The sequence below is a fragment of the Magallana gigas genome, chromosome 7, assembly GCF_963853765.1.
Source record: "Magallana gigas chromosome 7, xbMagGiga1.1, whole genome shotgun sequence".
Classification (NCBI taxonomy): Eukaryota; Metazoa; Mollusca; class Bivalvia; order Ostreida; family Ostreidae; genus Magallana; species Magallana gigas.
In genome coordinates, this window is record NC_088859.1 from 40,372,009 (window position 1) to 40,386,048 (window position 14,040).

A 14,040-nucleotide genomic window follows, 5' to 3' on the forward strand; every position below is an offset into this window, starting at 1 on the left:
GTATATTAGAATTACATGTACGTTGACCATATGTACACATTAACTTAATCGACTATGTTATGGGACGATAACATTTTTTATCAATGTTTTTGCAGGATAGGTAACAAATAACAGCCTATTTGTGGGTTTTTGCACTGATTATTTGAGATAATTTGCCGCCATCTTTTATGCATTCCACACACCACTCACAGTTTCTTTATTTGGTGTTCTGTGTGTAAGGCGACAAATTGGTAAATTTGCACCACTCACCCCTTGTAGCTTCATCCTGATTACATTTTATCTGGCTAAGTGTAATGTAGTAGTATATTAAATACACATAACTTTGTTTGCAGTGCTTATTTACATCTTTAGAGATTTACTTACAAAAAAAGTAAACATTTGTTGAACTTATATGTAATTATTGTCAATTTTGGTGCGGGGGGGGGGGGGGGTAGGAAACTACAGAGAAACTTAACTTGGCTGTGAAACATATGCTTTTATTCTTTCTTGTTGATATATCAATAAATGAATTATAACAAAATTTAAAACAACAATTAATTTTAAAATATTCATGCACAATCAAATTTTTAAAAAGTTTTACTGTTTTCTGCACAAGAAATCGGCAATGTGAACAAATTGGCACCCTATCATCCCTACCTTTAATTGTAGAGAGTAGGTATCCTTCTATATTGAAAACAATTCCAAAAGTAAGACTCATAATAAGTTGTTTACTGAGGAAAAGGGAAAAAAATTGTATTTATTAATAATTCCGTATGATGTGGTAATATCTCAATGATTTGTTTATAATCATAGTACTAGTGTATCACTGTATGCATACATAAAAACGATAAGTAATGCTTATATTTATTAGTGAAACAAGACAGATTATATATATTTAGATTATTTAGATACATGTACTAATCTTCATGCGGGGACCTAGAAAGGAGGGGGTCAGAGAATCTGGACCCCCTCCTCGGGAAAATTGGAGCTTATTAAATTAACATAGTAAATTTTTTTAAAATTGGCCTAGGACCCCCTACAGAAAAAATTAGCTACGCTTATGAAGTTCTCTACCATAACCGCATTTTTACACAAAAGGGGTGAATAAACCCGGGTTTTAAACTATTACTGGTGGTAAAATACCCCAGGGTTCAAACGCATCAGGTGGAAATGCACCAGGGCAAACAAAATCACTTAGATCCGCGAAGCACACTGCATTATTACTAGTCTACTTAGGTATTTTGTGTAAAAGTAAATACAACTAATTATTTAGTTAGGTAGGGAGAAGTGAACATAGCATTTATTTGTAGGAAAGAGCATGTACGAATGATCTTTATTTAGAACAGTTTGATGTTGCTAGGATACAGGTTTCAGATCCATGATTTGATTGGTTAATTTAGATATTGAATCTCGAATTTCGAATCTCGAATCTCGTATTTCGAATCTCGTATTTTGAATCTCGAATCTCGAATGATCCTTCTCGGCTTTCGTAGAATTCGGCATTTTTGTTCGATAAAATACGGGTTTAAATTCAAACAACAGTATATTTAGTCATCCAGGCTTGATTCAAAACTCGTACAGGTGTGAAATCGGGTTTTCCCCAAATACCTCGAAAACTACTTATGCGATCGTTGTAAAATTTTCAGGATGATGTCTTTACACATAGATCTTCATTATATCAAAAACTGACCGGCTCTGCAGGTACCCTTTAAAGGGGCATGGTCACGATTTTCGTCAAATTCTATTTTTCTATTTTTATTATTTACAATGCTTTAGAAATGCATTTCTAATGATCAAATGAAATTTATGAGTCAGTCTTAAAGTTTTAAGCAAGATACAGAGCTCAGAAATCTGTGCCATGTAAACAAGGCTCGTGCCCTGTTTTTGTTTACATAGGTTCAAATAACCAATTAAAAACCTTTTTCAAGATGAATTTTCTATCTTCTTATGCATTTTAAGCATAGATAAACAGTTCCTAACGTTTAACACATTCATTCTAGGTCTAAATTTGAAGTTTTCACTTCAACATTCAAAATGTAAACAAAAGCTTTGTTTACATGTCAAAGAATTGTAAGCTCTGTAACTCGCTTATAACTCAACAAATGACACTCAAATGTTGTTTGCCTATTAAGAATGCCTCACTGAAGCATCGTAATTATTCTGATCAAATTTTTTTTGACCAAAATCGTGACCATGCCCCTTTAAATGGTGAAATCCTATTAGTAACTGTTCAGGTTATTATACCGTGCTTATATCCAAAATACCCTATTCACCGACCGATGTACGATAACAAAACCTTCATGCTATTTCATAGATAAAACCCGTTGCACCTTTTATCCACAATTTAAGCCTCTAAACCATTCGAGCAGTGCGTTTTTAACAAAGTTAAATTCGTATCATGTATTAATTCAGAATTATATGCAATCAAAGAGAGATAATTCAATAGCAGATAAACTATTTTCTGTTCAAGTCATAATCTTTTGAGGTACTTGATAAACTGTACAAATAGAAATTTAACAACCCCCCCCCCCCCCCTGAATTTTTTTTTATTTTGCTGCATTTGTTACTAATGGTAAGAATGATATTCAACAATATGATCCCCCGAGGATAACACTCTTTTTTGTAAAAAAAAAAAAAAAAAAATTGAATATTTCATTTTTTTTCGGAAAACCCATTCTTAAATTCTTATGGAAGTGAAATGTAATTAAAGCTCTTGGTTGGATTTTTTGGCTGTGTTAGAATCAAATAATTTTCCATACAAACTTAATCATAAAAAGTTACCGACTTTTACCTATTTACTGCAGCAGGTTTTGTCTCTTTTCAAATACTAGTACTCGTGTTATGAAAAGGGAACCGTTTGGTTTCTCCTCAATTGCTTGGGTTTATTTTAGCCCCCAATGTATGCTTCGATTGTAAAACATATAATATATCGTAGTATTTAAACACAAAAGTACAGGCCAGAATCCTTAAATGTATAAATTTAAATGTATTAAAGATCTTTAAATTTTGATTTAATTTTGGGGTCAGGGAAAGAGTGATATACTAGTATATATATAGAAATGTTCTTTCTGCCCCTTTTGTACATACAGTATTTAGAACATTTGTGGTGAATAAATCTACAAAATTCAACGATATTGAATATTCTTATAATCAACCATACGGTGTGGAAGAAAAAACAAAGTGAAATAAAAATAAAACCTGTCAGTGAAAATGCCTTGAAAAAAATCGGCACTAAGTTTACTGAAAATAAGTAGATGTTGATTGCCAACTAAGCGTAATATCTTTTAACAGAGACATTTAAAATCAAATTCAGGAAGGGATTTTAAAATTGTGAATGAGAACTGTTTTCCGAAATCGAACAATAGTATATGGGAAGCAGGAAGGGTAATTGAGTCTATGTTAACAAAAACCAATGGTTACATTTCTCGCTAATGACAACAGTCACATGTATATTCTTTGAATTGTCCTTTGAATATAACTTATATGATGATAAAACAAAAAGATTTGTTTAAATAAATAATTTCTTTCTGTAGATTTTATATCGTAAATCATGCAGGAACGCGATTTAAAACTAGCATTAAAAAAACTAGCATCATCTCTGAAGATTCATGTTTCACAAAGATATTTTAAATTTATTTATGGCAAACATTTTGTTGTCAATTTTAAAATGTAAAAAGCAATTGGATTTTTCATATGATCTTATCAAAATCTGTACTTAAGTCTAAAAAATATATAATTGAGCTATATAGTTTACAATCTGTTTTTAAAATCTGTCACAAGAATTATATATTTTTTTGTACTTTTGATAAGAGAAGGACTAGCGTTTTTGTTTTGGTTTTTGGTTTTGTTTTGTTTGGGGGGGGGGGGGGGTTTAGGGGGGGGGGGGGGCAGTGTGTACGTATATGTTTAAACGTATATGTATTTGAATCCCTTTTCGCTGACCATAATACATGGAAAAATACATTCACTTTCGTTTTAACTTCGTCGAAATAAATCATACTTTACAAATATGGCAGAAGAATCGGAAAGTATGGAAGAGAAAACAATCCGTGAAAATGAAGAAATTCTAGAACAACAACTGTATTCTTCAGTGCTATATCAAGATATCACACAATTTAAAGAACTTTGTTCAGAACTACCACAGGCGTTTGATTTAGATTTTTTTATTGACTGTGATAGAGAGGAAAACTGCTTAGTACTTCTGTCATGTGCGAAACCAGTAGAATTCCTCAGAATTATAGCTGAAGAAGGAGCCAACTTGTACGTTACGACTCCCACCGGGAAGAACGCTTTACACGTTGCTTGTGAATACGGAAGGCTTGATGTTGTGAAATTTCTTGTGGAAAATATAAAAGACGATTCTTTTCTCCTCGCAGAAACTGTGAATGGACACAGTGTTATATATTTCACCCTATGCGCAGAACAAAACCGTGAAGAAATACTAAAATATCTCAAGTTGACAGCGAAGATAGACATTAATCGAGTACTTTCAAATGGATCTACAGAGTTAATTGTGGCTGTCAATGAGAAAAAATTTGAGTCGGTTAAAATTCTATGTGAATATGGGGCTGACCCGAACGTTGGGGTATATCGTACTTATAGGGCGATCCACATTGCCTGTCAACAACCGCAAAATGCCAACACGATACAACTACTACTTGATCATGGGGCTAACAAGGACGAGCCGTGGAGAAATGGTCAATTTCCGATCCATTTGGCGATCAAGCATAGGTTTGATGAAAATGTATCCGTTTTTTTGCAGGCTGGAGCGAAATTTGAAGGACAAATTAAGCTACACAACAGGAAATATAGAAACATCTCTTATATTTGTTTAATGGCTTGGAAATGTCCAGCGCTTGTTCCAGACCTTTTGCGAAAAGGAGCTAATCCAAATGATATCCATCTTCCGACCGGGTCTTCTGTGCTTGGACTTGTACTTGAAAACAATGGAGGAAAAGAAACAATAGAGGCTATCATCCAGTCGGGAGCTAATCCAAAGGAGAAGCATAGGGGGGAATCTCTCGTAAAATGTTGCCGAAATCTGGGTAAATATATATTAGCATGACATATGTTTTCATCATCTTTGACAAATTAGGAAATTATTTTGAAAATGTAATCATGACAATGTACTACAGAATTACAAAATATCAGGGCGCCCACAAGTGCAACAGTCATTCATTCTATTTATCTATCTATCTATCTATCTAGACTATTTTCGGTTTTTATGAATTGTAATATAAAATATTGTTACGATCAGAAATAATTATGTCATCAAACAATGATTGATGAAAAAAAAGAAGTAAAGATCCGGGAGTCTATTCCTGCGTTTAGGTACATGTAGGGTGGTGGCCTCGATCACCTGAGATAGTGATTTTTTTTTTCGATTCATATCATAGAAGATCTCATCAAAATTTAGTTTTGGACAAAAAGATGTCTCACTTTGACCCAACTTTGTCCAAATAAAGTGACCTTCAAAGAAGTTTGCATTGGGTAAAATAATAAAGGTGTGGCGGACGTCTGAGTACATTTCTTTTCCATAACCTTCATATATGTGGTTTTATCTTGATTCAATTTTGGTTCTCCAACTTTTTATGCTTAGAATGATTTGTAATGGTTTTTTTAATGCTTTGCCATCTTTTGAAAGTCAAACTTTACAGACATGATACAGAAATCAGAATTCTGTGTTTTGTAAACATAGCTCAAGTCTTCTTTTTGCTTACATATGTGTTGTACTGGAATAAGTTTCAATTAAATGTTGTTTTCTCATAATATTATATACGAACACGTGCCATAATTTTTTTCTTGTTTGTCATATGTCATTTTGTCGATAAAATGTTAAATTTTGTACTTTATATTAACTGTAAACAAATATGCGATTCGAACTTTCTTTACATAACAATTAATTCTTACCTCTGTATCCTGCTTGTTACTTCACTTTTAATATTCAAAATTTAATTTGTTTAATCATTTTATTAAATTTAAAGTAAGTTTTTCCATTTTATACGTAGGCAAAAGTGAAAATAAATTTAATTTTAAATCGTGTCCAGATCTTTATTAGTATTTCATCTACTGTGGAATTATTTAATTTCATGGAGGCCAAATTTCGTTGATTGTGCGTGTTTTGCTTATTCATAGGGTTGAAATTTCGCGGGTGCGCCTGTTTTCAATTTCAGGAGGAAAACTATATATTTCATAATTTGTTTTTGTTTAAGCTGTAAATTCGTGATTTAGGGCTACCCACGAATATCACGAAATTTGAGGCACAATTGATTCTAATGATTCCACAGGATGTGCAATAATCTAAAACTAATTTAAAAATCAACGGTTAATGATAGTCAATGATAGTCAAAGTATGGTATTTTTTTCGTTTTTACTTCATTGGTCAGCCGGACCTCTTGAGATGGTCACAATTTCACTGTTATGACGTCATAAATTATTTGATGAATCTTTTCCTGTAATTTACGGCTTTAAAGGTATTATGTAAAAAATTAAACAATATTTTAACATTCTATATTTAATCAAGGGAAAGACATCATTTTAAAGAGAAGGGCAAGAACTTGTTTCTTGCTGCTTTTGAAGAGACAGTAGGCATTCTAGATATATTACATAAGTCAAAAATGGACAAAACTCCGAGATTTGTTACTTTTATCATTCATAGTTCATAGAAAATGGTTGTTTAAACCATGATTTTTAATTGTGTTTACCAAAAGGTTTAGCCCCGATACACCCTATGAAACACAGATGTTGTTATGAAACATCATTGAAAGAATTTATATCTTAAATTTCATAAACCTACTAGTTCTTGACCTTAAGTGCTAATCTTAATAATCAATAATTAAAAACTATTCTCGGTATCAACATTGCTCAAAAAATTCTTTTGGTTTTCTTATTTCATCAAATGTGTAACCCAATATACGTTGGATACTCAAGTAATTATATTTCTGATATTGCACTGTGTATTCTTATCCAAAGTGACGTCATAATTAAACATTTCGTAGAATTAGTCGGTTGGTTGATGTAGAATGAAAAAGTAAAAAACAATTATTCAGTTAAATTTTTAAAAAAGAATAATTTGATTCTGTTCAATTCTATTTTGATGAATTGATTAAAAATATGTTCGAAAATGTAATGTCTGTTAATCTTCTTTTTTTCCATGAATAAAGGTTTTGACGTCTTGCAGTGAATAATATCATACATAATCCTTTTTCAGATGTTAGCAAGATATATAAGATCTCTCATGATTTGTGATGGTACTGTGTAATGCCATAAGTGTTTCACGTTAACGTAATGCTGACAAAATAATAAAATTATCTTTTGAACTAAATTCCTCATATATCTCTTTTTATTCATCGTTCAACTTCTCCGCTTATATTTGGGTGGTAGAAAATAGAGTTAGTATACGTCATTTTAAATTTCCCGATGGCGCGTAGGGCTATTTTTAGATACAGAAGCAGACGTAAACATACATGGCTTCAAATTGCCGTGAAAAGTCACCAGTCTTAAAGAAACAGATCGTGCGTCTTCATACAGAAGGTAGAAATAATTCTGAGATTGCCTAATTTACCGGATATGATCGCTCTACATGCAGTTTCTAAGTTTTTGAAGAGATTTGCTGTCCGACAAAGTGTAGCAAATAAAGTTCGAGGCGGAAGACCAAAACTTACGAGTGATCAGTCAGATCGAGTCTTGAACAGGTTGGTTTTAAAGGACCGTAGAAAGATTTAACTTTAGAATTAAATAAAGCTATACTTAACCCATTGTCAACACGAACTGTTTAGCGCAGATTACATTTTTAGGTCACCTGATTGGTCTTCGTCCGTCGTCGTGCGTTAACAATTTTACATTTTTAACTTCTTCTTGAAAACTACCAGGCCAATCGTTACCATTTTTGGTGTGAAGCATCTCTATGGTAAGAAGAATCTAAATTGTGAAATTCATGGCTCTACCACTCTTGGGGTGCCACGGGCGGGGCCAAATATGCAAAAAAGCCAAATTTTCAAAAATCTTCTTCTCTACTCCCACGCATGTGAGAAAAAAACCAGTTGCATGGTTATGATGTCCATGAAGCCCTCTACCTAAATTGTAAAAATTATTACCCCTGGGTCAGGGGTTCAGGCTCTAGGGTGTGGCCAATATGGCCAAATAGCAAAAATATATTAAATCTTAGAAAATCTTCTTCTCTACTCCCATATATATTTGTTAACAACTAAATGCATGATTATGATGTCCATGAAGTCTTCTATCAAAATATGAAATTCATGGCCCCTGGGTCAGGGGTTAAGGCTCTAGGATGGGGACAATGTGGCCAAATAGTAAAAATGTATTAAATCTTAGAAAATCTTCTTCTCTACTCCCATATATATTTGTTAAAAACTAAATACATGATTATGATGTCCATGAGGCCCTCTGTTTTAATTGTGAAATTCATGACCCCTGGGTCAGGGGTTCAGGCTCTAGGGTGGGGCCAATGTGGCCAAATAGTAAAAATGTAATAAATCTTAGAAAATCTTCTTTTCTACTTCCATATATATTTGTTAAAAACTAAATGCATGGTTATGATGTCCATGAGGCCCTCTACCAAAATTGTAAAATTCATGACCCCTTTGCTAGGTGTTCAGACTCTAGGGTGGGGGGAGCAATATGGCCATATAGTAAAACTGTTTTAAATCTTAAACATCTTCTTCTCTACTCCCACACATGTGAGCAAAAAACTGAATACATGGTTATGATGTCCATGAGGGCCTCTACTAAAATTGTGAAATTCATGACCCCTTTGTTAGGTGTTCAGGCTCTAGGGTGGGGCCAATATGGCCATATAGTAAAAGTGTTTTAAATCTTAAAAAAATCTTCTTCTCTACTCCCACATATGTGAGCAAAAAACTGAAAACATGGTTGTGATGTCCATGAGGGCCTCTACTAAAACTGTGAAATTCATGAAACCTTTGTTAGGTGTTCAGGCTCTAGGGTGGGCCCAATTTGGCCATATAGTAAAAGTGTTTTAAATCTTAAAAAATCTTCTTCTCTACTCCCAAACATGTGGGCAAAAAACTGAATACATGGTTATGATATCTACAATCTCCTTTACCTAAATTGTGAAATTCATGGCCCCTTGGTCAGGGGTTCAGGACATGAAGGGGGGGGGGGCGCAATATGGCAATATAGTGTTAATGCATATAATTTTCTTCACTATTCTCACACATCTGTATTAAAAAAACTGACTAATAATTATGTTAACCAGGAAGTCCTATACTGAAATTTTAATTTTCATGTCCCCTCAAGGATGGGTTTTGACTTTAGGACAGGGTCAAAATGGATGTATAGATGTTAATGCATATAACGTTAAAAAATTATCTTCTTTACTCCCACACACCTGAAAGGAAAACTGAATTCATGATTTTGTAGACCAGATCTTAGTTTTTCACCAAAATTATAGGTTTCACAGTTCTTTTTGAAATGTGGTCGTCATCAAATTTATGAAAGCTAATTAATTAGATGCATATATGAGGCTCCGTGACAAGTTTGTGTATGGGATGTATGCTACTCAGGTGACCGTTAAGGCCAATTGGCCTCTTGTTGGAAATATAATCGCCGAAAGGTTGCGAAGACTCTAACAATTTCAAAAGTGAACAGAGTAAAGTGTGTTAAATGGTGTGTGTCGTGATCACAAAAACACTATCTGTTACTCATGAGTGGGCTTCCTAACACCAGTACATTACGCTGTTAGACAATAACCTGTGGTAAGTTGTTACTGAACACTTTTATAACAACCCCTGGGTGTTTCAGAACAACAATTGTCCCGCCAACATGCCAGCTAGGGCTAAAGCCTGTAAAGAAGAAAAAAATAGCCCTTGCTTAGATTGGCTATCCCAATCCCGAAACCTATACCTCATAGAAAATGTATGAATATTAATAAAAGTTAATCTTACAAAGGAGCAACACGATATTAAAACAAAACAGGAACTTGTTGATGCTGTCCTGCATATCTGCACCTCCCTTGCCCAAGCATATATACAGGGTTTATATGAATCCTTTCCAAACAAATTTAATGCCGTTCTCAAAGCTAAAGGCCATGACACCAAATGCTGAAAAAATCAGAAGTTTGCATTAAGGTAATTAGGTGTTTTGTTACATTTAAATTTCATACTAAATACTTATAACGTCGTGCAAGCCTGAAACACTTGGCACTACACTGTATATGATTTTTATCCAACGAGTTGTGTTTTTTGTAACCCCTGAGGGGATAGAAGACACACCAACAAATTGGATAAAAATCTAATACATGTACCATCACTAATCAAGAGAGATTCTTTTTTATCACATGTTTTACCACGTCCTTTGTTAAACCTCAGTCTTTATAATTGTAAGCCGGACAACACTATCTATGTTTATCTTTATTTATGTATTTTTTTTCACTTGACTTTTTAGATCAGATTTTAGTTATGCTTGAACATGGGATAGAACTGAAATCGATAGAAAATGATTTGGGAAAATCCTTATTGAGAATGGCTATCTCGGAAAATGATCTTTTTGATGAAGAACATTTTGAGAGAAAAATTCAAGTCCTCTTATCCCAAGGAGCAAAATTTCAGCCAACTCCAACAAATGAAGACTCCGAACTTATGTTGGCACTTAAACGTCGATTTTTTCGTATTGCGAACTACTTCATTGCAAATGGAGCAGACGTCAAACATGTTGGTGAAAATGGGAACACGGTTCTACATTTAATTTGTAAAGGTTTGTAGAGAGGGGGGGGGGGGGTTAACGACATTCTTAATATGTTGCTTTTAATTATAAGGTAAAGAAAAATATGTTAAATTTACAGTTACATGATAATACGATATATAACTGTATGTATATTTGACAGAAAATCATGGATGGCCAATTTTTGTCAAAGAAACACACTGTCGAAATTTCATTCGAGGTATTCAAAAAGCTGGCGGAAACTTCAACGCAAGAAACAAAGTGGGACTTACGCCACTCTTATGTCATTTGTTTTCTTCGCCAAGTCCTGACAAGTTCATTTTTGAAAGTCTCATTTCAAAAGGAGCTGACATGTACGTCTTGCATCCGTCTTCAAAGAAATCTATTTTAGCTTACATAATCGAGAATAGTCTCACCGAGTTACTAGATGTTGTCCTGAAGGCAAACTACAATGTCAACAGACCTGAAAGCAACGGCGACGCTCCTGTCTTTTTATGTCTACTAGGTAATCATCTTAGTTGCTCCTTATATTTTAAAGGGTTTTTTAGTGGTTTCTTTTATTGTATATAGTCATATGGGATATGGAGATCAAAATGAAGTTTGTCTATGATGAGTAATTGTATGCTTTTGTTTTGAAATAAAACAAGCTAGCAGGGATGCGATTTCATTTTTTCTCTGTTCTAAAAGAATTTTTTTCTTGATTAAAAATATAACTGTGAAACAATTATTTTGACAGTTTTTCCATAAAAGGAAATAATATCCCATAATAATGTTCAGAACTTAATCAGCTGGTAATGTTTTGAAATATTATTTGTTATAGATGCTTTGCATCTGGTATGTACGCAATATTGTTTCTTTTATAATTATTCAGATACTACCATCAAGAAAGAGATGTTTAGAAAACTGCTGGCAAACGGAGCATCTGTGAATGTCCATGATAAAAATGGACAGTCCTTGATTGAACGGGTGCTTCTTTTGAAGCAAATTGTACCATATACACGTACACAATCTCATTGGTTACTTGGTTTCATGAGGACAGTGCATTTACCAGCACCTCACCCTGAAATGACCGAATTATTGACATTGTTGTTCAGTCGAGGGGCAGATGTTAACTTTGTTGGAAAAGATGGAAATACGCCACTTTTTACAGCAATAAACGAAGAAATGTTCAAGACGGCGATAGATCTGATAGAACGAGGAGCTGATGTCAATTATATCGGAGCAAACAATTTGACAACACTTGAATGTTGTTATGCTGTGTTTAAGAAATCCATCAAAGAGTCGCACCGGTCTTTTTGTAGGTATCAAATCTACTAAGAGCTTTATTTGCTTCAAAATTTTTGCAACATTTCCTATAGAGTTCAATAAGACCAAATTCTATGTAAATCAATATTCAGTAGCCACGCATAGTCACCAATATTTTTCATATTTTTCGTATTTTGGTGTTCTTTAGTGAATAAACATGTAGACAACGGTTACTATGGAGACCGGTCACTTTTGTATAAGAAGCAAAATGATTAAATGTGGCCGGTTTCAGATATTTTAGGGGAATTTAAGTTAGTGCATCCAAATTCAGCTATACTGAATAAAATAAACATATAAAAAATATTGGGAATTTTCAAATCATAGCAAAATATTCAAAAGCAAATGAATATTTTTGAAGTGTTAATATAAACTTAAATACTCTTTTATGAATAAATTTTAATATGTTCTGACTTTGTAACAAACACAATAAATATTAAGGTTAAAGTCCGTTCCTATGGTACAAATGATATAAATCAGGAAAATCTGCGTTTTTAAGTAACTATTAAAAAACTTTTATTCATAGCGTTGACATGATTCTTGAAAAAAAAATTGATTGGGATGACAAAAGATGTCCTCATCTTTCTTGTAATATCAATTGAAGCTGCATTTTTAAATAATTTATAGAAATGGCTGTTGCAGTGACTTTTTCACGGTTAAGAATTCTCAAACTGGAGTTAACATGGCTGAATAATCATTGAATACATTTATTATATAAGTTAAGCTTGTTTTTTCACAAATACCAAGAAAAGTTGATTTTGAATTATGTTTAAAACAAATATTTTTGATTCCAGAATATGTTGCTTTCTTCGCTTTTTCTTATTTTAACCTTGTAAACAAAGCATCAGGCGTCAAGTTTCTTATCAAATATGTTTGTTTAGAAAACAGCTAATCATTTTTTAATTTTGTTTCATTAAATTTCTATGGTATTAGAATTTTACGAAAAATTCATGTTTATAAAATAGTTTTGTTATGTCCATGGTAAAGTTGTTAAAACAATCGTTTCCACACGAGTCAGTTTCTCATTCTTTACATGGAGAAGATGGACTGCAATCTCTTTCATATCATTAAAAACATTTCCGAATTTAAGTGTAAATACGTTAAATACCGTCAATGTTTTGTGAGTGGTATTGGTAGCATCCAAGCTGATAAAAATACAAGAGTAACCAATATTTGACTGAAATTGTTTTTCAGTGTTTCATTTGTTACTAAATTGTATCAATAAAATATTAAATTTGTCTGTCAAAATCTCTAAATCTTATCAACCCACTCATATTTTCTTACAAAAAGACATAACTTATACACATAGATCATATGGAATTTGGATTTTTAAATGTTTAAAATAAGTAAAATATGCTATTGGAAATCAAGAATTACAGATAACTTACCAAAATCGTTTTGACAAGTAATGAACTTGGGCAGAACTGCTTAATCACTAGACCATCTGAATTGTTATTTAAACACTCAATGCTTACAATTTCTGTTTTACTTTAAGATACAGCTACCGAAATATCTTGCCAACATGTCATGTGTGCAATAATCGGTGCTGGATTCCACCTAGATAGAGTGCTATCAAATGGTCTTCTTCCTCTGGATATGGCCTCCCACGTTAACGACGCAGATTCTGTGTTGGTGGTGATGCTCTCATCTTTAGTTGATGCACCAAGCTTCTCTAAGGAAAAAGACGGCTTTCTACACAGCCTTTTAGACAAACACCCAATCACTATTTTAGCATTTTTAACAAAAAATCAGCATGTACATGTCTCAAGGAACAAAGATGGCAAATCGGCTTTTGAAGTATATAGCGGTAAAACATTTTTACAAAATTTGCATTACAGTTATATTTAACTTAATATCAAGAGTGTAAGCTAATTTCTATTTAATGTTAATTTGTATTTTAACAAAACAGAGAACGTGTTTTATGCACCAACATGTGTGTGCAAGGATTCATCAGACACAGGTAAATTTTGTTCATTAAATAAGATTGTTGAATATAGAACTCTCAGATCAATTGGACTTAAAGTATTGAAATCATATTAGACAAGTCTGAAATATTTT

At 33.1% G+C, this 14,040-nt stretch overlaps 1 protein-coding gene across 8 annotated transcripts in view; it reads left to right on the top strand.

The window, feature by feature from the left end:
• The first annotated feature begins 3,947 nt into the window (after positions 1-3,947).
• Positions 3,948-14,040, top strand: part of LOC136269902 (uncharacterized) — a 38,636-nt gene continuing 28,543 nt past the window's right edge. For 7 of the 8 annotated variants that reach the window (XM_066065698.1, XM_066065705.1, XM_066065699.1 and 4 more), the window contains exons 1-6: positions 3,949-5,024; positions 10,405-10,713; positions 10,844-11,185; positions 11,552-11,977; positions 13,478-13,789; positions 13,892-13,942. In XM_066065698.1, coding sequence (XP_065921770.1) covers positions 3,989-5,024; positions 10,405-10,713; positions 10,844-11,185; positions 11,552-11,977; positions 13,478-13,789; positions 13,892-13,942 — 2,476 coding nt within the window. In that variant the 5' untranslated portion in view covers positions 3,949-3,988. Of the gene's footprint in view, positions 5,025-10,404; positions 10,714-10,843; positions 11,186-11,551; positions 11,978-13,477; positions 13,790-13,891; positions 13,943-14,040 lie in introns of all 8 variants that reach the window. The other variant, XM_066065701.1, reaches the window with a different exon arrangement.